This window comes from Protopterus annectens, chromosome 13.part0, assembly GCF_019279795.1.
Source record: "Protopterus annectens isolate FY-2018-M chromosome 13.part0, PAN1.0, whole genome shotgun sequence".
In the NCBI taxonomy this organism is placed as follows: domain Eukaryota; kingdom Metazoa; phylum Chordata; order Ceratodontiformes; family Protopteridae; genus Protopterus; species Protopterus annectens.
This window is the reverse complement of record NC_056747.1, coordinates 473,605,950-473,629,537: the sequence shown is the minus strand read 5'-3', so window position 1 is coordinate 473,629,537 and position 23,588 is coordinate 473,605,950. Positions and strand designations below refer to the sequence as shown.

At 44.7% G+C, this 23,588-nt stretch overlaps 1 protein-coding gene across 5 annotated transcripts in view; it reads right to left on the bottom strand.

Moving 5' to 3' along the window:
- FKBP6 (FKBP prolyl isomerase family member 6 (inactive)) overlaps positions 1-23,588 on the bottom strand; it is a 1,232,999-nt gene that overhangs the window by 1,010,273 nt on the left and 199,138 nt on the right. For all 5 annotated transcript variants that reach the window (XM_044054115.1, XM_044054116.1, XM_044054114.1 and 2 more), the window contains exon 3: positions 13,474-13,563. In XM_044054115.1, the coding sequence (XP_043910050.1) occupies positions 13,474-13,563 (90 nt within the window). The remainder of the gene's footprint in view (positions 1-13,473; positions 13,564-23,588) is intronic.

Genomic DNA, 23,588 nt, shown 5'->3' with positions numbered 1-23,588 from the left:
TGCAGCCTCAAAGTAATAGGCTCTAGACATAATTTAGACCTTGTATGTGGGGACTTTGACTTGGCTTGAATTGGATCTGAAGGTTATGGTGGGGTCAGATCTAAAGGAGTAATCGGACTTAATCTTAGCCCAAAGGAAGTGAGCAGAGGAACACTTCTCCGAATCCTTAGTTTTGTCATCCACACCCCAAGAGGAAGTGGGGGGGGGGAGCAAACCTTTCAAAATTACTTTGTTCTGCGCTCTGCTAGAATCCAGTGGTTGAAACCTGCACAAATCTCACAACTGGTGGCAAGATGACCTACTCCAAGGAAACGCACATCCGCGCGTTTCCATTTCCTAGCATAAGTCTTCCTCGTTGTAGACTTGTGAGAAGAGACGATAATGTCACGGACTGCTGGGGAAGTGCTGGGAAGCCTGGCTAAGGTTGGAAGTGGAGCAACCAAGCTGTGAGCTGGAGAGTTTTGAGGGATTAATGCAACCCGCCTGATGAACCAGGAGTTCTGGAATTGGGTCCACAGTCCAGGGTTGATAGAGAAGGTAACTGTCCAGGAACGGGAACCATATCTGTCGAGGCCAGTAGGGAGCAATGAGGATCATTTTGCAAGCCAACGATATTGCTTTCTGCATAAGTTTGGGTATCAGAGGGAAAGGAGGAAAGGCATAAAGAAGTCCCTGGGGCCAATCATGGACTAGAGCGTCTCCGGGTATGTGATCCGGAAGCGGAAGGGAGAAGTAGTTACTGCATTTGCTGCTGAAGGGGGTGGCAAAGAGATTGCAGCAAGGCTGCCCCCATTTGTGGAAAACAAGATTCGAAACTTCCTGATTTAGACACCACTCGTGAGGCATGAGAATAGCTCTGCTGAGCCTGTCCGCTATGCCGTTGGATCTCCTGGGGATGTGCGTCGCAATCAGAAAACGTTGGGAGGAAATCACCCACTGCCAAAGTCTGAGTGCTTCTCTACACAGGGGGTAGGACCTGGTTCCGCCCTGCTTGTTGATGTACCACACCACTGACACAGTCCGTTTGAATAGCAATGGTCCCAGAAGGAAGAGAGTCTTGAAGGGCTTGCAACGCCAGGAGCACGGCTCTCATTTATGTACATATGGTACTCGTGAGGTTGCCACGTGCCTTGGACTGTCCTGCCCAGATAACATCCCCCCCCACACACACACACACTGTCAGGAAGGAGTCTGTCGTCACTGTGGCTACTGGAGGGGGTTGTATGAAAGGTCTGCCCTGAGTAAATAGTGGGGAGACCATCCACCAAGAAATATGCTTTTTGCATGCATCCGTGATCATGATCTTGTAAGTCATGGGTAGCTCTAGGAAAGACCACTGGGTAAACAGGTGCCACTGAAGAATTTTCATATGAAAGCGAGCCAGTGGGATTAGGAGAATGGCTGCTGTCATGGAACCCAGAGTTTGAAGGACATACCTGACTTGAATCCTTTTGCTCTGCATCAGAACCTGTGCCTGCTGATGAATTGCGGACACCCTTTCTAGTGGTAGCCTTGTAAACATATCCCCCTCGTGTCTAAGTCTGCTCCTATGTAAGTGATAGATTGACAGGGCAACAAGGCAGATTTTTCGAAATTTATTGTGATGCCGAGATGGGAGCAGATTGTGATGTCCCGTGCTTGTATGAGTTGATGCCTGGTGGTAGCAGTAAGGAGCCAGTCATCTAGACACAGAAACACATGGAATCCTTGACACCTCAGGTGAGCCGTGACCACTGCCATACATTTGGTGAACACCCTGGGGGCTGTGGTGAGACCAAAGGGCAGAGCTCTGAACTGATAATGACTGGCCCCCAGCCGGAAGCAAAGATATCTCCTGGAGCACCTGTCCATCTTTATATGGTAGTACGCGTCCTAAGATCCATCGAGCACATCCAATTGTCCTGTCCCAGAAAAAGTAGAATGGACTGTAGAGTGACCATCCGAAACTTTGTTCTTTGCACAGATCTGTTTAGTCTGCTGAGATCCAGAATCCAGTCCCCTTGTCTTTTTTGTTACTAAAAAGAACCTCAAGTTCCGGATCCGTGCTGGTCTGCCGGGACTTCCTGGATGGCTCTTTTTTCTAGCAGTTTTGAAACTTCTATTACTGCTTGCTCTTTCAGATTGGGTGGAACATCTGGAAGGGTCTGCCTTGACTGTAAAGGGGGCTGATGGAAGGGAATTTTGTAACCTCTGGATATAACGGACCATACCCATCTGTCTTGTGTTAAACTTCGCCAGGCTTTTGGGTACAGCAAAAGTCTTCCCCCAACTGCCTCCAGTGTGGAGCATCCGGGCAACCCTTCAGGGATGCTGGAAGGGCTCAGAGAAGGACTCTCTGTTGGCCTGGTTCTGCGGACCCACTCTGCCACGAGGGCGGCATCTATTACTATTATTATTTCCCCCTCTGCCTCTGGAGGAAAAATCACTACGTGTGTCAGGCAAGGCTCCCTGTGGTTTACGGAACCACATCTTCCCACTCTTCTGACCCTTGGGGTAAGGTCTAGTGGAAAACCGTACTCCCACGTCAGAGAGTCTTCTTGCCTGCTTGTTCACACCTAGTCAAAGTGTCTTTCACCTGTGGTCCAAAAAGAAAGGAACTATCAAAGGGAGTGCTGGTGAAGGACGCTCGAAAGGGTTCTGCAAAGCTGCACAGCCGCATCCAGGCATGCCTCCTAAGGGCCACCCCGGTACCAGCGGCTCTACTCGGGCAATCGGCTGCTTAGGAAATGAGCCTCATGGAGGTGTTAACAGAATTAAGCGTTGCTAGCTGGGAAACTACCTTGGCTTGTGCTCCCTCAGCTGTTGGATCTTGGAGGGCATCTCCGAGCTCTTTAAGGAGATCCCTTTGAAGTCGGGTAAAATGACACAGGTAGTTCAGTGACCTCAGAGAAGGTCGCTGAAGCGAACATTCGCTTCCCATATCTGTCCATCGCCCTAGACTCCTTGTTAGGGGGATACACAGATGAAGAGGTCTCCGCTAACTTTTTTGGTGGCTGCTGCTACCACCATAGCATTAATAGGGACACCTTTCGAAAGGAAGTGCTTATCCTGGGGTGCTGTAATAAATTTACTAGGTCTCCTCGGAGTTAGTTCCACTGTATCCAGAGCTGACCAAGCCCTTCGAGCCACCACTGTCATAAGTGGATCGAAAGGCGGAGACACCCAGGAGGTGTAAGGTCGGGAACCGAAGGCATCCAGAAATACAGACATCCTCAGAAGAGGCTAGGGGATTCCAGTTCCCCCTCTGCTTAAGCATTTCTAGGATGTCCTAGAAGGAAACATCTTCAGAGGGGGATCTCGGGAACCCTTCCGAATCATCTACGTCTGTATCAGAAGTGACAGACTCGGGGGAGTCAATGTGCTTTCTCTTGCACTTTTTCTTCCAAGGGGGCTCTTCTGAGTGATCAGGATAGGCCTCAGAAGAAGAGGAAACACCCAATGGGTGTCCTGGAGCATCGGTTCCCTACGCTTAGGGTCTAGAGGAGGAGCAGAGATTGGCACAGGCACTATGGGGGACGGAGCAGGAAGGGCTGATAGTGGAGCTGACTCAGGAGACAGCACACTCCGCATGACATCGTAGGCATCCCTGCCACGATGCAGAGAAAGCTCCGGTTCCAAAGAAATAGGAATCTTTCTCCGCACAGAGGGAGACGGCTCCAAGGCCGATGTAGGAGCAGAGCTCACCTGCACCGAAGCTCCGAGAGGGAGAACGGGGTCGGACAAGGGTCCGATACCACTCGCCCCCTCGGAGCAGACGAGAGTGCCCCGGCACCCAGATCCCACAATGGAAGGCGCGGAGGGAATCGGAACCAAAGGAGATAGTTATCGGAGCAGACGGTTCCACTATTCGAACCCCAACGAACTCCGGCTCCAAACCCATTGGAGTCGGAGGAGGAACATCGAGAGAAGTGAATGGAGCAGATACCTGTTGAGGAGGGCTGGACAACAATTTAGCTAGTGCCTGCGACTTTAGCAACCTACTGACCACTCTTTTACACATCGGTATCAGACAGCCTAGAGGATCGAGAGGAGTGAGAGGATCGGTGACCACGCTCGCTCTGAAGTAAGAGAGACAGAGGATCCGAATGCACCGACTCTAGTGAAGGGGACCTCGGCCTCTTGTGGCTCCGCGAAGGCTCCGAAGCCTCTGATGGAGCTGACGGGGAGATTGTCTTGTCTGTGCCGGCCGGAACCGATGTAGAAGGTAAATCCTGAACCGAAGACTGCTCCGAACTTGGAGCCAACGGCTTAGTAGATTTAGAGGATTTCACAGGCTGTGAGCTCTTGGCTGGTGAATCCTGGGGTTTTAAAAGACCTCTAAGAATATGCTTATTCTTACGCTCCTGCAGGACTCTTGGACTAAAGGCATGGCAAACAGAACAAGAGACCTGCAGGTGCACAGCGCCTAAACAATAGACGCAAGAAGTGTGCCCATCTGTCAGAGACATTTTCTGACAGCATGAGTCACACTTCTTGAACCCAGAAACCTTGGATTCCTTTGACATCCTTAACAGTAGAAGGAAAAACAATTATAATAATAATAAGAAGCAATATACAGTCTGCAAAAAACACACCTACTAGAAAGACTATAGCTAAAGTTTTTTTTTTTTTTTTTTGTTTTTTTTAAATAGGAAAGCCTCTAATTTAAATGGCTAGCCTATAAGAAAAGGGCAGAAAGAAAGCCTCTAACAAACGGCTAACCTGACAAGGGGGGGTAGGGGGGGGGGGGGACTCTCTAAGTTAAACGAGTTCTACAAAAAAAAAAGTGAGGACACTATAAACTAAACAAAACTGTCGTTAATAATAAAATACTAGAAAGGTTAAATTCTAGCGAAAAAAGTTACAAAAAAAACTTTATAAAAGCCTGGGCCAGAAAAATGACACCTCGCAGCTGAAGCGGCAAACAAGATCTGGGTAGCTATCGTTAGGCATTATAGGATAAGGGGTAGTCTCGAGCCAGTAAACAGCTCTAGAGCTATTGAAGATGGCAGAGTCGGAGCGGAGGATCGGCTCTGATGGCAACCAGCAAGAACGAAGGCGAGATAGACAACTTAACATGGAATTTTATGGTAATAACTTCTTTATCTGAAGTTTTCATTTGTTCTTCAATCTGTGGGACAGAGTCCCCAGCTACAGAATTCTTGGAGGCCTCATGGAAGGATATTCCAGAGCACAGCAGAACCAAAGGAGGCCCTGTTCCTAGAAATAACATCCAATTTGTAATGGGATATAAAGGTATACACAAATTAGACCAAGTAGCCACAGACCAGATATCATCAATAGGAACTCTAGACCAAAGTGTAGCAGAAGTGGACACAGACTTGTTAGGATGAGCCTTGACAGGTACAGGTAAGGGTATTCCTTTAATGGAACAAACAAGTGAAATGCAGCTTGTAAGCCAATTAGCCAGTAACTTTGGAAATTGGTTTCCCCAAATTAGCTTTCGAGAAGGATACAAAGAGCTGGTTAGACTTCCTGAAGGGTTCAGTTTTGTCCAAATAAAACCATAATCCTGTACACCAAGCATATGGAGTTTGCATTCCCCTTTGTTTTGAAAACTGGGGAAAAAACTGAGAGACTGATGACCTGATTGATATAAGCCTCAGATGCAACCTTGGGCAGTAAAGGATTGGTACACAAAGTCAGTCTGTCCTTGTGAAAGATCAAATGAGGTGGCTTAATAAATAAAACTTGTAGTTCAGACACTTTTAGCTGAAATGATGGCTACTAAGAAGGCAGTCTTCGATAACAATAACTGCAAATCAACTTTAGCTGCTGTTTCAAAAGGAGGCGCAACCAATGCTTGCAAAACCATAGTGATGTCCAAAGGAGGATTGTGATCCTTGATAGGTGGGCAAAGAAAAATGCCCTTAAGAAAGGTCTTGCACAACTTGACCAAAGGTGAAGAAATTCCCCCAAAGTGAAAATTAGAAATGGCTGCCAATTCACTTTCATAGTAGAATAACTTATGAAGAAGACATGCTAGAAAGTCTAAAACGGCAGGAATGGCAGACGTAAAGGGATCCAGCAGATTTTGGTGAGCCAAAATGGAAAACCTTTCCCACTTGGTGCTATATATTTTCCTGGTGGAAGCTTTATGAGCTGCAACCAAAATTTTTCTAACTAGGGAAGAGAGCCCAGTGTTTCTAGCCATCACTGTAACTGGAGCAACCAAGCGGTCAATATCAGGCTGGATAGAGCTGGGTAACAGCATCCTGAAGGAGGGGAAAGAATGGCTGGAGTGGGATCCAGAGTCCATAGTGGACAAATCAGGTAATACCAAAAGGAAGGGAAACCACACTTACCAAGGCCAAAATGGGGCAATGAGGATTACTTTGCACTTCAACCTCTGACCTTTCTGGAAGAATTTAGGAATGAGAGGAAGGGGAGGGTTAAGCATAAAGCAGACCTGGGGTCACAGACTAAGAGCATCTCTCGGTGACTGCTCCTGAGTAAGCATCAGGGCAAAAAAACTGTCTGCATTTGGTGTTGGAAGGACACGCAAAGAGATTGCAGCAAGGCTGACCCCATTTCTGGAAGATCATGTTTGCCACTGAAGGGTTCAGAGACTACTCATGAGGCATCAGAATGGTCCTGCTGAGCCTGTCCCCCCAGAATGTTTGACTTCCCCAGCATGTGAGTTGCCAGCAGAAAGCGGATGGAAGAGATCGCTTACTGCCACATCCTCATGGCTTCTCTACATAAGGGGTCTCAGGTTCCTCCCTGCTTGCTGATGTACCAAACTGACATGTATGTCTGAATTGCAATGGTCCCTGTGGAAAGAGGTTTCAAGGGCTTGCAATAGCTAGCAGCACCACTCATCTTCTGGACATTTATATGCAACTTGGCCTCTAATGGGGACCACATGACTGTCTGACCTAGGTAATGCCCCCCCCCCCCCAAGCTGAGAAGCGACCATAATCACAGTGACCTTCAGAGGAGGAAGGAAAAAGGGATAACCTTGTTCGAGAACCTGCGATTGAAGCCACCAGAGAAGAGATTCCTCTTGCATACTCAAGACAGTCTGACCAGATGATTTAGAGGATAACACAGAAGAGACAATTGGACTGCTTGTGTCCACTGAAGTATTCTCATATGGAGACGAGCTGCTGGAAACGAGAGTTATGATGGCAGCCATGGAGCCAAACGCTCTTAAAACAAAACATGCTGGAGAAGGGATGTCCAGAATTTGTTTGACATGGAGTCAGAGTGGAAACCCTATCTGGAGGGAGAAGAGCTAAGCTAGCTAAGCTATGTGTTGTGTCCAGATATGCTCCAGTGAAATCTACCACCTGGATTGGATGGCGATACAATTAATTAGATTGATGGAGATTCCCAAGGTTGAGGCTAGTTGAAAGAGGTAGTAGTCTCAGGCCTGGAGGAGGTCATGCCTGTTGGAAGCAGTGAGGAGTCCATTGTCCAGATAGGGAAAAACACAAACTTCCTGCAGTCTCAGGTGGGCTGCCACTACTGCCATGCATTTGAACACCCTGGGGGCTGTGGTGAGACCAAATGGGAGTACTTCGAACTGGTAATGACTTGCTTCCAACCAGAAGCAGAAAAACCTTCTAGAGCACCTGTTCATTTTCATGAGATAGTACGAATCCTTAAGGTCTAGAGAGCACATCGTGTAGTCCTTCTGCAGGAAGGGCAGAATGGACTGAATTGTGACCATTCAGAACTCTGAATAGGCAAATGATTTGTTCAGGGTTGTAAGATCCAAAATGGGTCTGAGGAAGCCAGTTTTCTTGGGCACTAAAAATAATCTGGAATAGATGCCTGATCCAAGCTGGACTTGGGGGATGGTCTGGATGACTCTCTGCGAGCAGCTTTGAAATTTCTAATGCTGCAGCCTCCCTCTGACTGGGAGGAACATTGGGGAGTTCTTCATAGGAGTGAGATTTCAGAAAAAGGGTATGACAATCTCTGGATATGAGGTGTAATAACAAACGGTCGCTTGTGATGGCTTCCCAGGCTGCTGGGTGTAAAATAAATGCCCCCCCCCCCAACTGCCTCCAAAGAAGAGCAGTCCGGCAATCCTACAGGATCGCTGATTGGACCTGTCAGAAAACGTATCTCAAGACCCCTGGTTCATTGGACCCCCTCTGCCACGAGGGCGGTGTCTGCCATTTGTGCCATAAACCCCCTATGTATCTGCAGGAAAAAGTCTCCCTGTGATTCCTGAAAAGGATCTTGAGATATTCGGAACCACAACTTACCACCACGCTGGTCCCTGGAGAAGGACCGTTAAGGGGTGGCAAAATGCATTAGGATGACAGAAGATGTCTTTCCATCCTTCTCACTCTGGGAGAGCGTTTCTCTATCCATAGAACCAAACAAGGATAATCAGTCAAAAGAAGCACTGGTGAATGACTCTGAAGCGTTCTGTGAAATCACAAAGCCGCATCCAGGTGTGGCACCTTACAGCAATGGCTGAACTGGCCATCCGTGAAGTACTTTCTGCCACATGCAACATTAGCCACATGGACGTATTCGCTATAGAAAGAAGAGTGGCCATTCTGGAGAAAAAGGTCTTCTGTTTCTCTGCAGACATGGACACAGAGTAGAACTAGTGAGCTCCTTGACCAGACTCCCTGTTAAGGGGATGGACAGAGGAGCGTTCCTGGTCCAGCTCCTTCTTGGTGGCTGCTGCAACCACCATGCCATCAACTAGGACCCCCTTAATCCAATGGGGCACTAAAGATTCTGTCTGGGCATTTTGGTATGGGACCTACTGTGTCCGGCTCTTTCCATGCTCTGCAGGAGATCACATCAATAAGTGGGTCCCGCAGGGGACAACATCCAAGATGTAGATGGGCCTGATCAGACAGCTTCCATGAACACACATTCCTTAGGATTAGGGTTTTAGGCAAATCACCCACCCTTCTGGTGCAGAATTCCCATGATGTCTCCAAAAGTTAATCCAAGTAAGGAAGTATCAGAAGACTTAGCGTGTTCTAAATGGGAAGTCACCTGGAAGCTCTTCTGAGCAGGCTGTCCAGGAGGTGACAGAAGGGATGACTCAGAAACTCTACTGAGGCGGGACCGGGCTCTGAAGGGAGAGTAGAGGCTCTTCTAGGCAGAGAGGACCCTTTCCACCACTTCGAATGTGGAGGGTGAACAGGGATCCGAGGGCACATCTGCAGGAGCTGAAGCTGTGGGAGGAGAGTCCCTACGAGCCTCCACCACAACCAGATCTGACAAAAGAGTCTTAGCAGAGCTATCAAACGTCGAGAGTCTGAGGGGAAGAGAGCGCTCTGAAAACAGTCGTTGACATCAAACCCTCAGACCAGATACCCACTCTACAGCTCTGAGTCTCGCTCTGCTCTGAGATACTTGAGGACATACCATTCAAGGCAATGGAGTCAAGGTAACAGTACCTGTAGGCTCTGACATCTCTACTCCCAGGATCCTCGGACCCAACAATTGAAAGCCGGGGGTTGGATCAGAGGAGGAAAGATGGGAGCAAATGAAGGCTGATGGCTCATGGATCCAGGGGGGACAGAGCAGGCAAAACCCCCAGTTGAATATGTGCCTTGAGAAACCTCATCACCATCCTGCCAACCTCTGGTTCAGATAGACAGAGGACCTGACGGAAGATGCCAAAGAAGGTGGCTTAGAGACTGGCCTGAGAGACAATAAAGGCGATTTGGGACTTGAGGCAGCAGGCACCAGGAAGAACCTTGGAAACTGGAGCCAAAACGAATCCTCACAGACAACTGGACCGAAATCCTTTGGATCCAATGGCTTGGCAGTTTCTAGAGGTGGTTCACTAGACACAGGCGCTCTGCCCGGGGACCGTTTCTTCTTATGCTTCTTGGAGGGAGTTTGAGCCCCTGAAGTAGAAGAGGAAGAAGCCGCAGATGGTAAAAGGATCTTCAAAATATGCTTATTCCTCCTATCAATAAGAGCATGCTGGTTAAAGCCAGTGCATATGGCACAGGAAGAATCCAAATGAGTGGGCCCTAAGCACACTACACACACTAATGTGGGCATCTGACAAAGGGATTTTGTCCCTACATGTAGGACATTTTTTGAAGTCAGCTGGCTTTTCTGCCATAATGAAAAACAGAGAATGCAACAAAATAATGAATACAAAAGACTACTTACAAAAAAGGAAGGAGTACAAAGGAGGTTAGAAAACAAAGTTACGAAAACAAAAATAAAAGGACCAAAGCTGTTTTTCAAAGGAGAAAAAAGGGTAGGGGATAAGGGAAATATCAGAAGGAAATCATACAAAGAGAAAGGTTTAAGAAAAAGTTAAGAAAAAGCACTTGTGTATAACCCTAGAGAGCTCAGAAGATCGTAATCCCAATGCTGACAAAAATGCAACAAACAAGATCTGAGGGAATGAAGGGGGAGCAGGGCATTATGGGTAAAGGATCTCAGATTTTCAGACCCTAGAGCTGTAGCACAAGGAAGAGTCAGATCCGAACCCACAGGTTGAACAAATGAAAACTTCAGATCAAGAAATAATGAAATACTAACAATGGTATACGAAAGAAATGCTAACAATGGTATATGAATGAAATACCAACAATGGTATATGAAAGACGTATATAGCAGGCAGCAAGGAAAGCAAAAGGCACAAGGCACAATGACTAGTACAGAAAGAAACGGATAAAAATAAAGTTAAAGGACAGGCAGGAGAAAAATAAGTGCAAACTAAGGAAAATAATGATAAATAAGAAATTGTTTATATCACGTTACTCAAGCAACAGGGCGACCACATCCAAATGTTGAAGCAGCAAACAAGATCTGGGTTAATTCAAGAGATAAGAGGATTATGGCTAAGGGAAGAAGCAAGAGCTATGGAGCCAAACTCTAGCGAAGTGTCCAAAGTCAGATCCAAGACCCATCAGTTGAACAGGCAAAAAATACATCAGATCAATTTTTAAGCACCCCCTATGTGCTGTTAAAGTCTGGCACTAAAAGAAAACAGCACCAACCAGTTAGCATTACGACATGAAACAGCTTTAACTCATTTCTGCCTAGTGTCTGCTACATTACAGCCACTATTGTGATTCAATACTGCTTCACTTACACAGGGAATACACAAGGATGTCAATCAATTCCCCCACTGCTTTACCTGCGGAAAACATTGCATTTTCTTTTTTTTAATTTTAGTTTTGAGTGACTAGTAGTAGTAGTGCAAGGAGCGGATGTATCTCCATGCACTACAAAGAGTTATGATTGATCTCGGATCATAATGGATTATGCATTCTTAAAGATGCTATGATTCACCTCGAGCTCTGCTCTCAGGGTGAATTTCTTGGCATCCACGTCTCGAACACATAAGCTGGTTATGATCAATGACCCTATCATAATCCTCTATGCAGTGCATGAAGAGCTCCGAAACTGATGAAGACAGACTTGTTAAGCACCTTCCTGATATCAAAATGTGCTATAAGTACTAATCTCATGCGTAGCAAACCACAGCAGCAGAACAGCAAGAAGCCATTAAACCAACTAAAACATTTCATTCGAACCTTTTGTTTTTTTTTTTAGTGTCTGAATAAAGTTATTACAAACTTCCCAATGCTCTTCTTGGGTAGCTGACTGGTTAGTCGTTAGTGTGTTACAGCTTTCTATGCTGTATAAACCTTACCGTTACTACACTTCCCCTCCCTGAACTTAGGTGGCACATGAGAACAGGTAAAGCTTCACGTACAGCAAAGAATTATAAATCAGGTCTTTCTGATCACCACCACTGAAGTTCTGTACTCAACATGGATGTCAAGATTCACCTCTTAAGCTTCAAACACAGCATTCTGGTTATGAGTGCAGACCAGATCATAACCCTCTATGTAATATTACCAATAACTGTCAGCAATCCAACGACTGACTACAAAGACCTGTATATACCAAAAGATGTGCATGGTTGTAGTAATACAAAATAAAAAGAGCAAGTTAAAGTGGCAGTCATTTCCCAATGCAAGAGAATGAACCACATCGCATAAAACACTAGCAGTGTACAGCTTGCAATTATTCACTTCTGGCAACTGCTGAAGTATCCAGGTAAGCAGACATACTGGCTCACCTATTCACCTATTATCAGCCTATAATGCTGCTAAGTTTAACTTTAAAAGCACTCAATGCTGAAATAAGTTTGGGTGCGAAAACATTTTACATTTTCTACACATGGCACTAATTCACGAAGCAGTGCAATAAAAAAAAGAGAACTATTGAAGAGACTTAATTGTCTAACAGTCTAACAATAGCATAATAGTATCCTTTGGGAAGTTATCCATCCCCAGTAACTAGGGTTGCCATCTACCCATTTCTTTTCCCCAGACTATCCGGAAATCAAATCGATTCTCCGGTAGTCCTGAAAACACTGTGCAAACTCTGGTATTCTGTTTCAAAAAAGGAAACACTATCGGAGTTTGTTAAATCGGCTATTGAAAGCAGGCATCAGGAATGGAAAAAGAGGGCATTCTCATCAGCTGTTGCAATAGTGACATCACAAAATGGGTGGAATGTGGATGGGAGAGAGCGTGGGAATGGGCGAGGTTATGGGTGATGCAAAGGGTGTGGCCTTAGTCCAATTTAAGCCAATATGAAAGGTGGCAAACCTACTGGTAACTATCATATTCACAACACACCCCTCAGAGTTAACAGTAGTTAGGGACTTAGGAGCACACACAGATAGTAATCCAGCCTTTGACCATCACGTGTCTACAGTTGTGAGGAAATCATTCTATGATGCACAACTTATAAACAAAGGTATGGCATCTAAGTCCAAGGAAGTAGTCATGCCACTGCATTCGGCATTCATCAGACTTGTCATTGAGTACAATGCCTCCTTTAGTATGTACCTAAATAAGCATATCCAGCAATTTGAATGCCCACAGAGGTTCCTCACTAAAAGAATACAGGGCATTAAGTAATATGTCCTATGCAGACTGCCTCAAGGCCCTCTTCTCTGTATTCTGTCTCCTATAGGCTTTGTAGGAGAAATCTATGCCTGGCATACAGGGCATTGTCAGACCCCACTCTGATAGATCTCCTGTATAGCCACAAAATAAACAGCACCAGAATTACTCATTCTAAAGACTTAAACCTTGCCTGTGATATAAATAGGACCCGCTGGACGGATAGGTATATATCCCAGAGACTACCCAGTCTATGGAACAGGCTCCCCATCCATATGAAGCAGAGTTCCTCCCTAACCCAATTCAAGTGCAACTTGGACAACTGGATGGGAAACCAGAAATTCATCCCTGGTTTGGCATCCATGTCTCTAATGGACACAAGTAACCTGTAAATGGTACATCACCCAGGCCCATGTTTACACTTATCAAGGGTAAAACAACTTGTCAGAGATTTGGGATACATGGCTAAGCTTAAAAAGGCCATTGTGGTCATTAGCCTAGTAAACACCTACAAACTTGATACACCCTCCTTTCAAATGCTATCCAGCTTGGTCTTAACTTTGGACTTACAACTCCATAAATGTACATACATACGAACCTTCTCCAATCTTCATCAGTCTTCTGGGATTCCTGGAGCAATTTGTACCAAATGGTTTGTCTGAATATTCTAGGTACGCAGAGTAATTAACTGCAAAAAAATAAATTAGACAATGGTTATACAAACTTTCCTAACACTCAACTGCAGAGTCAAACAGTAAAATCTGTTACCAGCTAATACACTTCAAATTATCAGTCTAGTTTCTTCCACTTTCTTTTCATTCTAGTTTCAAAAATCTACATTAAATGCTTAGAAACCTATACAGATTAGTATGCAACCAATCCAGAAGGTTTAGGATTTGTTTTGCATGGAAGTGTTTGCATAGCTATTTTATAACCCAAACAATCACAGAATGTCTCCTCATGTAGACAGGCCAGCTCCAAAGGCTTCTAAGAAATAGTGATTCCTTTGGGGAAAGGTCATCAGAGGATCAACTCCCCCCCCCCCCCATCCCTGCTTAAAGATCTCAAGAGCATCTCCAAATGAGATGTCTTTGGGTGGTGATTTTGGGGACCCCTCTCCATCAAAATCAGTATAGTCAGTGATCGACTTCTGAAGTGAGTCAGAGTGCCTCCACTTGCACTTCCTCTTCCTACAGACTTCCTTGGTAGGATGCTCGGAAATATAAGCAATTGTAAAGCCCTGCTGGGTAGCCTGGAGACCGAGAGGGTTGCCCTTGTGGCGTAGAATGATGTGGCTCAACGTGCAGACACATCTGGGATCCAGAAGGAAGATCTGAGGAGATAGAAGCTGTCCGTCCTACTGGAGCAGAGAACACACTCTTCACTACCTCAAAGACAAATCGCTCCAAGGAGAAGAAAGACAATGGAGCCGGAAAACCAGATTTCTGACATCACTTCCCTCTGTCCCAAAGGCAACCTACCAGAGGCGGAAGCTGGAGCCAAGCTGTCTAATGCCAAGGCTTCAAGAGAAGAGACTGCTCCAAAAACCTCAGAGTTGACTCCAAAGTCTCTGATCCAACAAGGGAGCTTCGGCTCATAGTCACCTGGCTCCAAGGATATCGAAGCCAGTGCACTCCCAAACAACTCTGGATCTGAATATAGGGATTGTGACGCCCCTGCACTGGTCCAGTAATTAAAGAGCCTCAATCCTCCGCACTGGCAACAGTGAGGGACATACACAATGGGAGGATGACAAGTGCACACACAGTGAAGTGTAATTTCCCTTAAGAGCACACAGACATCACAGTTAGTCTGGAGCTCTAGGGCTGGTTTCTCCCTCTTTCTCCAGATCCCCAGCAAAACTCCCCACTGGCTTAGCTATAGAGTTGAGATCTCAGCCAAGTTGCCAAGCTGAGACCTCCAGCGCCCTTCTCTGTCCAACTAGTGCTTCTTGCCTCTGTCCAAGTAGCTGAGAGACACACAGATTTGATTTGTATACACACACACCTGGGGAAGGCTGGCAGAGGTTTACTAGCTATGCCCCCTTCTACCCAGACTATAGGTTCATTGGATGATACCAAGCTATTGGCCCGGAGGCCCTTATAAGCCTAGCCAAGAATTTCACCCATGCTCCCACAATGTCAGCACCCGTTTTCCCTGTCCAGCAGGGACACCAGTGGGATCCCAGGGGTATATTTTCTGTTTCCCATCCAGTCTTCCAGGTTTCTCTTAAAGAGAGCTAATGAGGTACTCTGCTTGACATGAAGAGGAAGCCTATTCCACAGATGGGGGAAGTCGCTGGGACACAAATCTACCCTGCCAACAAGTTCTATTAATGTCATAGACCAGACTGAGACCTTGCGTGTGGGTTGCACAAATGGAGTTTGACTTATGGATAAGCAGCAACTCCATCAAGGCAAAGTCTGAAACTGCCTTGTATACCAGACACAGATCACCTCTGAGCAGTCTGTATGAGACTGAGTAGAGGGACAGAGCTTTTAGCCTATCTGTACAGGACAGGTGTTTGAGACCCTGGATATTCCTGGTCAGGAACCCCTGTGGGTCTCTCCAACTGCTGCATGTGCTTGGCAAGGTACATGACGAAGGGGGCACTGTACTCAATAATGGGTCTGATAAATGTGGAGTACAGGGATGTTATGATCTCCTTGTTCGTGGATTAAAATACACTTACTTATGAGGTGGGTCATGCAGAAAGCCTTCCATACAACAGAGGCAACATGGTGATCAAAAGTCAGGTTGCTATCAACCTGGGTGCTCAAATCCCTCTTGACTGACTGCATGCTTAGTACATTATTAATGTGATTAGTGAGGACGTTTTCCCCAAAGGGGATAATGATGCCTTACTTGACATGCAGTTTGAGGCCAAGCTTCTGGCACCAGTCATTAGTTTGGTTAAGGCCCTCCTGGGGGATGTTCACATCACTAGGGGAATTTATGACCGTGCCCAGCTTGCAGTCATCTACAAACTTGGTCTGCCACAGACCACTGATTTTGGCTTGCACCTCAGAAAAGCATATCCCAAACAGTAGAGGCCCCAAGACAGATCCTTGGGGTACGTCACTTGTTATGGGTCTACTATTAGAGGTGGCTTCCCCTATCTTGACTGAGTGGGTTCTACCAGTCTGCTAGTTAGCTACCCATCTGGCAACTTATGGGTTGATACCTAGGCTGGGAGAGTTTATCTATTATGCCAGAGTGGGGAATAGTCTCAAAGGCTTTTCCTAGGTCAAGGTAGGCGGTGTGCACTGTCTTGCCCTCAGCCATGGCTTTGGCGACTGTTTTGAAGTCTACCAAGTTTAACAGGAATGATCTCCCTTTGACAAAACCAAACTGTGTGGGATCAAGCATATGGAGGATGCCAATGTCCTTGTTTATCAGGTCCATGATATAATGCATTCCATGGCCTTGCAGATCAGGCTAGTTAGGCTGACTGGCCTATTATAACTGCCTAGGTCAGTGGACACTCCACCTTTGTACAGAGGGATGACTGTGGCTGTCCTCCATTGTGCTGGGAGGAAGTCAGTGCAGAGGCTTTGGTTGAATAGGGAGCCTAGTGGTGCTGAGAGCTCTTGCGTGAGTTCATGTAGGACACAGCCAAAGATGTTGGGTCCCGTTGAGGCTGTATTTTTTTTTTTTTTTGCCCTTGAGAAGGCATTAATAACCTGCTCCCTGGTGTTGAAGTAAGGGGGGCAGGTGCTGGGGATGTCCTGGTTTACTGATGGGGGGGGGGGCAATGGGTGAAGTTTTCACTGAACTTGTCTGCCAGCAGGTTGGCTATATCTATGGCATTTATGTGGTATTCTTGACCACCAATTCAGAGCAGATTTAGAAGTTACCTTTGAAACTGCAAACATGCGTAGAAAGCCTTGTGATTGTCCTTAACGGATGTGGCCAATTTGGACTTTAGGTTAGCCTTAGAGGATTTCACCAGTGACCTTATTTGATTGTTCAGACAAAGGAGAGATTGCTTCCAACTTGGCACCTGCTCCTACTTGGTCCTGGACAGCAATTTTTTCCTTTTATTATGGAGTCGGTTTATTGCTGCTATCCACCAGACAGAGTCCATGCAGCTATACATGTGCTCATACAGCTTTATTTTGGTGTAGGCTTGGACATTAGTGATTAATTCAACTGAAGGGGATGGTGGCTGTGAAGTTGCTTATACCTGCTCTCAGGAGGTTGTAGTCAGCTCTGGAAAAGTTTTTTTGTTTAACTCTCACAAGGGGGCAGGGGTCAAGGGAGATGGTGACTTTGAAAGGGATTGCTTTATGGTTAGATCGTACCAAGGATGACACTGTAGGGGTGCTACAGTGGCTACTCATGCTGGTTAGTACCAGGTCCAGGATATTTTCACCTCCTGTGGGGGTGTCGACCAGCTGACCCAATGCACTGGCAATGACAAAGTCGAGTAATCTCTGGGCATTTGTGTTTGAGCTAGAATTGGTCTTCCATTCTATGGTTGGGTAGTTAAAGTCACCCAGGATCAGGGTAGCGGGTTGAATCTTGATGGATTCAATAAGTACAGACAGGTGAAATGGGCCTCCTGAGACCTGGTTGGGGGGCTGTAGCTAGCTATGAATAGGTGTTTTGTCAATAGGTAACTGCACCGGGAGTGTCCTCTAGGACTCATACCGTTTGACCAGCCTAGAGGTGTGCATGTCTGATAAATACTGAAACTCCACCTCCTTTGACTTTTTAGCCCTCTGTTCGGGGTCTGAAAGTATGGCAGAAAAAGTAACAGGATAAAGCTGGGGTGCTCTCCACAGCTTTAAACCAGGTTTCAGTGACTGCACAAATGTCAGCATCCTCCAGGGTGAGGAATGCTTGCAATGTCAAGACTCCTAGTATTTAGCAGCATGACCTTTAACTTTCGTTTAGAGGAATTATTCACACTGGTTATGACTTTGCCTAAAAAAGGCACTATGGGGGAGGCAAGAGCCTTTGCCGGAAGCCTGAAGCCCAGGGCAGACAGATGAAGGCCATCTCTGGCAAAGCATCATGGTCTGTCAATCATGTCCTCCCAGGCTTGCTGGTAGTGGGTCCCCTTGGAATGACACCAGAAACTAAGCCAACTGTTAAAATCAATCATTTGTTTGTACTGAGGCATCATTCTGGGTGACGGTAGGATGCTGTTTAAGGTGAGGTACATACCTGCCTGAGAGACACATTCAGCGAGTTCAATCAAGTCTCTCTTCATATGGTCCAGAGAGGTATATCTCAGGTCATTCACACCAGCATGGACTATGAAAGTGTCATAACAGTACCTGTTGAAAGACAAGTGAGTGAGTGATATGGTGGATTCTAGCATCTGACAAGCAATTTACCGCGACTTTCCCCTTGTCTAGCCTGGTGAGAGGCACATCTGTGTCTCACGATAGTCTCTCCTAGGACTAGTATGCTGGGTTTGTGGCTGGGCCTTACAGACTGTGTGACAGACGCATGTATACTATATGTGTGGTAGGTTGTGATGTGCGTGTGTGCTTTTCCCATGGAGGTCTCTTATTTAAGTACGTTTTTTTTGAGAACCTCCACATATGTAAGAATGTACTGTATAGGTGTGGTTGGTGTTAGAGGTACGGTGTTTGTACAAAACCTTCTCAGTGCCAGATTTACTGGCTTATGATTGAGACAGCAAGGATTCTAGGTTCTTAATGTAAATTGCATCTCTCACATATTGTGTTCCTAGTTGGTAGAAGAGAGTTGTCAGTGTACATGAGGCAGTTGCTACACTGTCTCAGGATGCCCATATCAACAAGACTAACTGGAGAAACCACAGGAAATTATCAGTCCATGGTTGTCAGAATCTGTGGAAGAGAGGTGAATGATGGTACTATCAGAATAGAGTACCTATAGGTGGGGGTAGGGCTGGATAAAATTACAGTAGTTGCAAGGGAGGGTGTCAGTTACACAGGAGTGTGGTAAGGGAAAAATGCAACTGAGATACCTCGCAGTAGGTTAAAACAAGGTAGCGGCAGTGCGCAACGAGCAAACAAATGCAACACCCTGCAAACAGGTCATAAACACCACAACACACTAGTGTGTCTAGAAGCTTTAATTACTACTGAATCCTGCTAGCCACTGCTTTCAACCACTCACTCATGCTAGAGCAGGTCAGGCAACCCTGTTACTCTCACTAACAGCCAAGACAAGACACTACCAGCAGAAGATGGCTGCCAGAAACACAGGAAACTCAGCAAACAAAACAACCAGGCCTGGATAACAGCAGGTCTCTATCCAGACTATGCTATCTGACTAGAACACAGAAACCTCACAAAAATGCATAGAGAAGCACAGAGTAGTCAAACAAAAAATACAACTCTCAGTATGAAAATGCAGTTTACAGTTAATTCAATAAAAACGCAATTACAGTAATGGAATACTACCTAGCAATGAAAACACGGATAAAACAGTACCAAAAATGCAGTGAAACAATAAAAAAAGCTTTATAACAGTGCAAAATGCAGTTAATTTGCAAGTGCAATTCAATGACTTAAATGCAAGGAAAAAAATTATTCTGCTACTGGAGGCTCAGGGATTTTCTGCTTTGTCACAGTAATGAATCACCACTCCTCAGCCTGGTAAAAAACAGCTGCCACCAGCTACCCCTTACATATCAACTGTGTAAATGTTACTATTGACCCAAATAGTAGCCTGAACAAGCAAGGCTATTTAGGAGTGGGCTGTACAATGTCACCAAACACATATGCAAGTACTCTAAGAGCTTAAATAGGTCTCACAAATATAGGTTTAAATATATGTAATAATAAAAGAACAAGACAATACTCAGAAAACAGTTACTTCAGAGTTCAGACTCTCAGAAAATATTTTAAAACATTGCAGAACAGTCTCAAATACAGAAACATCTAAACTAATCTTTACGATATTCCTAACTGCATATAAAACAGATACTATGCTCTAAGTCTTATAGACAACACACAGGCAGACGTGCTGATTGGATGTTTCTAGGTCCAAGACAAGATACAAAATGCCCAGTCTCTTTCTGAGAGTTCTTAAATTAATATCAAACATTACTGCTGGGTTAGCACGGATGTAATCACTCTTGTCATCTGACTTCAGTTCCCATGCTAAACAGATGCTAACAAAATTTTAACAGCTCTGTGCGAGAAGTACACATCTCAGAAGTTTGCAGAACTGTGCAGCTGCTAGGAAGTCAAAGAAATCACACACTTCATGTTTTAAACCTAGTAATTGTTTTTCTTTTCAGACAACAGAAAAACTTCTAGCTCTGGACATCCTGTCTCCTTGCTGCATTAACCAACTTTTATAGCACATCGTAAAGCACTTAATTTCAACTTATTTTCTTGAAGCTTTGTGAGTTAATCTGTGTTGCAAGCAGGGTATGCCGTGGTTACATTCTTGAAGTGCAGTACATAACTTACAGTTCTGTATAAATCATATCAATATTCACAAACTACATGGTACAGTTCTGTATAAATCATACCAATATTCGCAACTGACATAGGATTATTTACAAAATTCCAGACAGCTGGGCTGGCAGTGTCTAGAAAGGGGGAAGGTATTCTTGAAGGAACTGGTTCCAGACAAACAGAATATCTTGTCCTGGGTAACAACCTTGGATCAGAAGTAATTAGATCTGATGGAGGTGTTGTTGCATCCAATGGCAGGTCAGATGGCAGCAGCCTTTGGCTCCAGCTCGTTTTTCTTTTTAGGAGGCTCTGAAGAAAACAGAGTTGATGATCCAGAGGGCTTCAGAGACTGGCTATAAAGCTCCTTTGCTTTTGGTTTGGGAGAGTGAGCCCCAGCAACAGTTTTGGAATAGGATGCTGGAAGAAAACCCTTCAGAATCAGCTTAGCTATCGCACGCAGATTAAAATTCTGATGTGGAAGAAAGCAATAACTGGCAACATATGTTTTGGAAGTGTAATGAGTTGGCAGATTTTAAAAACTCCTAGCAGAGTACTGTCAAAAATATTGGATGAACAAATGGCTGTAATTAAGAAAATTATTCTTTTGAGCTGGAACACAAGACCTGAACTGCCTAGACATAGTAAGGCCTTGTTAAATTTAATTGTGTTAGTTGCCAAAAGTCGAAGTCTAAACCAACTATATTTGGGGGGTACTGAATACTGTGAGAGATAAAGAACTGAAGAGAAGAATCTTAGAGAGGAAGGAGCAAATTACATAGAAATAAACAGAAGTTACAGAAGCAATAAATGGAGAAAAAGGTTAGGGAGATGTGGCTTTTTTAAGGTAAGGCAGGAAATGAGCAATTTATGTAATGTTGGACTGATGACAGTTACAAATAAAAGTGTATGTCATATATAATTTAAGTACAAAAAGCATACGTTTTTTTCTATGTTTGCCTGTGTCTTTTTTTTTAAATGAGACATTGTCATTGAATCATCGCTTACGATATGTTTGCATTTATCTTAAGTGATGATTTCATAAAGGTGCTTAAAATAGAGAACCCATATGGATTGTTTGCTTTTCAGCATTCATCAAAACACTTGAAAATAACCTTTAACTGTATACATGCAAAACCTTGCTTTCTTAACATCTTCGTCATTTAACACACATTTCCAGAATATTAATAATCAAGTAGAAAATTAATGTATGAATGTAAACACAAGTACATATATAGATACAGTGAATAGTTGAGTGTGGGTATATGTGCTGGCTTCTCTCACCTTACTACTAACCTGGAATTCATTAATAGATCCAGTTAACATGCATAGAGTTACAAGTACAAATTACATTTGCACAGGTACAACCCCATAATACTGCATATTCAAACAGAGCTATTGTGAAGACCTTCATAATATTTAACAGGGACCCAAGACAAAGTCAGTCTCCAATAACCGAATTTTCCAGTAAAATATTACTATGTGGCTGGAATCCTACACAGACTGCTGCAGGAGTCAGGCTATAACACTGCACCACGTACCCTGTTGTGCTCCTTCCAGTGCAGCCTGGCCAGTGGAAAATTCTGTAAATAAATGTGTGTGGAAAAGGATAAGGGGATGTAAAGAAGACTCAACTAAGCTACATAGATGTCCAGATAGTTAAAATGTAAATTTTAACAACTGAGGAGGTAAAATAAAGAAGCACATCAAGTTTTTTATAATACAGATATTACACAAAAAAAGGCCCCAAACCAAACGTGTGCAGCACCGGAAAATGGAGAGAAAGCCTGCCCAAAGCTATGATCCCACTGGCTAAATATTTAAACATCTGCAGCAGGTTCATCTTTAAAGCATTACTTCAACAGTCGTCAGTAGACAGCCAATTTTCTCTTTACATTTTTTAATAAATTATCTTTTAGGTTTTATATTAATTTCCATTCATTTCTATGGGCCCAGTTAAAACTTTCTGCTAACGCTGGCTGTCTTGCATCTCTGTTGCCTGCCATACCACAAGTAGAACAAAGGTGACATAAGCACAAAGAAGCAAGGCACTCAACATCAGAACAGCCTGAGGAACATTACAAATAACTTTGGTACAAAATCACAAAGGTAACAAAGGAGAACCTTCCAATTTCAAACACTGATTCAGCAGCAGGTCCACAGTAATTTCTCAAATGACTAAGCAATTAACTAGACAGGCTGGCGAAAAACTACTTATTGACAATGTCACGCAAGGAACAAATTATGTTGGCAATATAAACAATGAAACACTTATTCAATTTCTCAGGGATTAGCAGCAGCTGCACATAAACCAAATTCCTCTGAAATGTTCCTATTCCACCTCTGCTTCCTCCTAAAGAGGAAGCAGCCCAAGTGAAGACATGGGTTCATAGGTAAATACTAGGCTAACTGCCCTGAAGGGCCATTTTAAGCCTAGCCAATAACCTGAGATAAGAATCAAACCCTGTAACTTGCATCTACGAGGCAAAAACCTTAATCCCTATGCCAATCCCACCCACTTTAATACCCGCTCACTATTCACTTTAATACGCACTGAGCCAAGGCATAGATTCCTGTCTCAACAAAGAACAGAGGGAAACAAAAGTTATATACTCATAGCCGGCCTTAGGCATAGGCCAACTAGGCGTCCGCCTAGGGTGCCACTCTAGCAAGGGCACTTTTTCAGTGTTTATTTGGTGTAGGTGGACCAGGATGGGGGCACCAGGTGGTGTGGTGAGGGGGGGGTGCGCCATGGAGCCCTTTTGCCTAGGGCACCAGTTGACCTAAGGCCGCTCCTGTTGTACTTACCCTAATGCTGGATCCTCTTCATCCCAGTCCGTATGATATGATTATTGGGTGTAGAGCCAATTGTCAGATCCAATCTCGCCATTTGCTAGTGTTCTTAGCATCCAGCTTTCAATTTCTTCACTCCCACAATTCACCTGTGGTCCTCCTAGCTTCAGATCATCTTTGCTAACCCATAAGACTCATCCCAGATAAATGTGTGGCAAACAAAAAATAGGCAGCAGAAGTGTAGAACCAACTCCTGCTGCAAACTGTGAGGAAAAGTGACAATTTTGCAGGGAGGGAGGGACTGTCATTATTCATATCAGATGGACCAGGATGAAAAGAATCCAGCATTTCAATAAGTACATAACTACTGTACCCTAGTTCATCCATCAGATCAGAATACTGGGACAGAATCCCAGCATACCTTCTTATTGGGTGGCATCATGACAGGAAACCTTTCAGAACCCAAGTTCTGAAGAAAGCGCTTAATCTAGATCACATATTTATAATGCTTAGC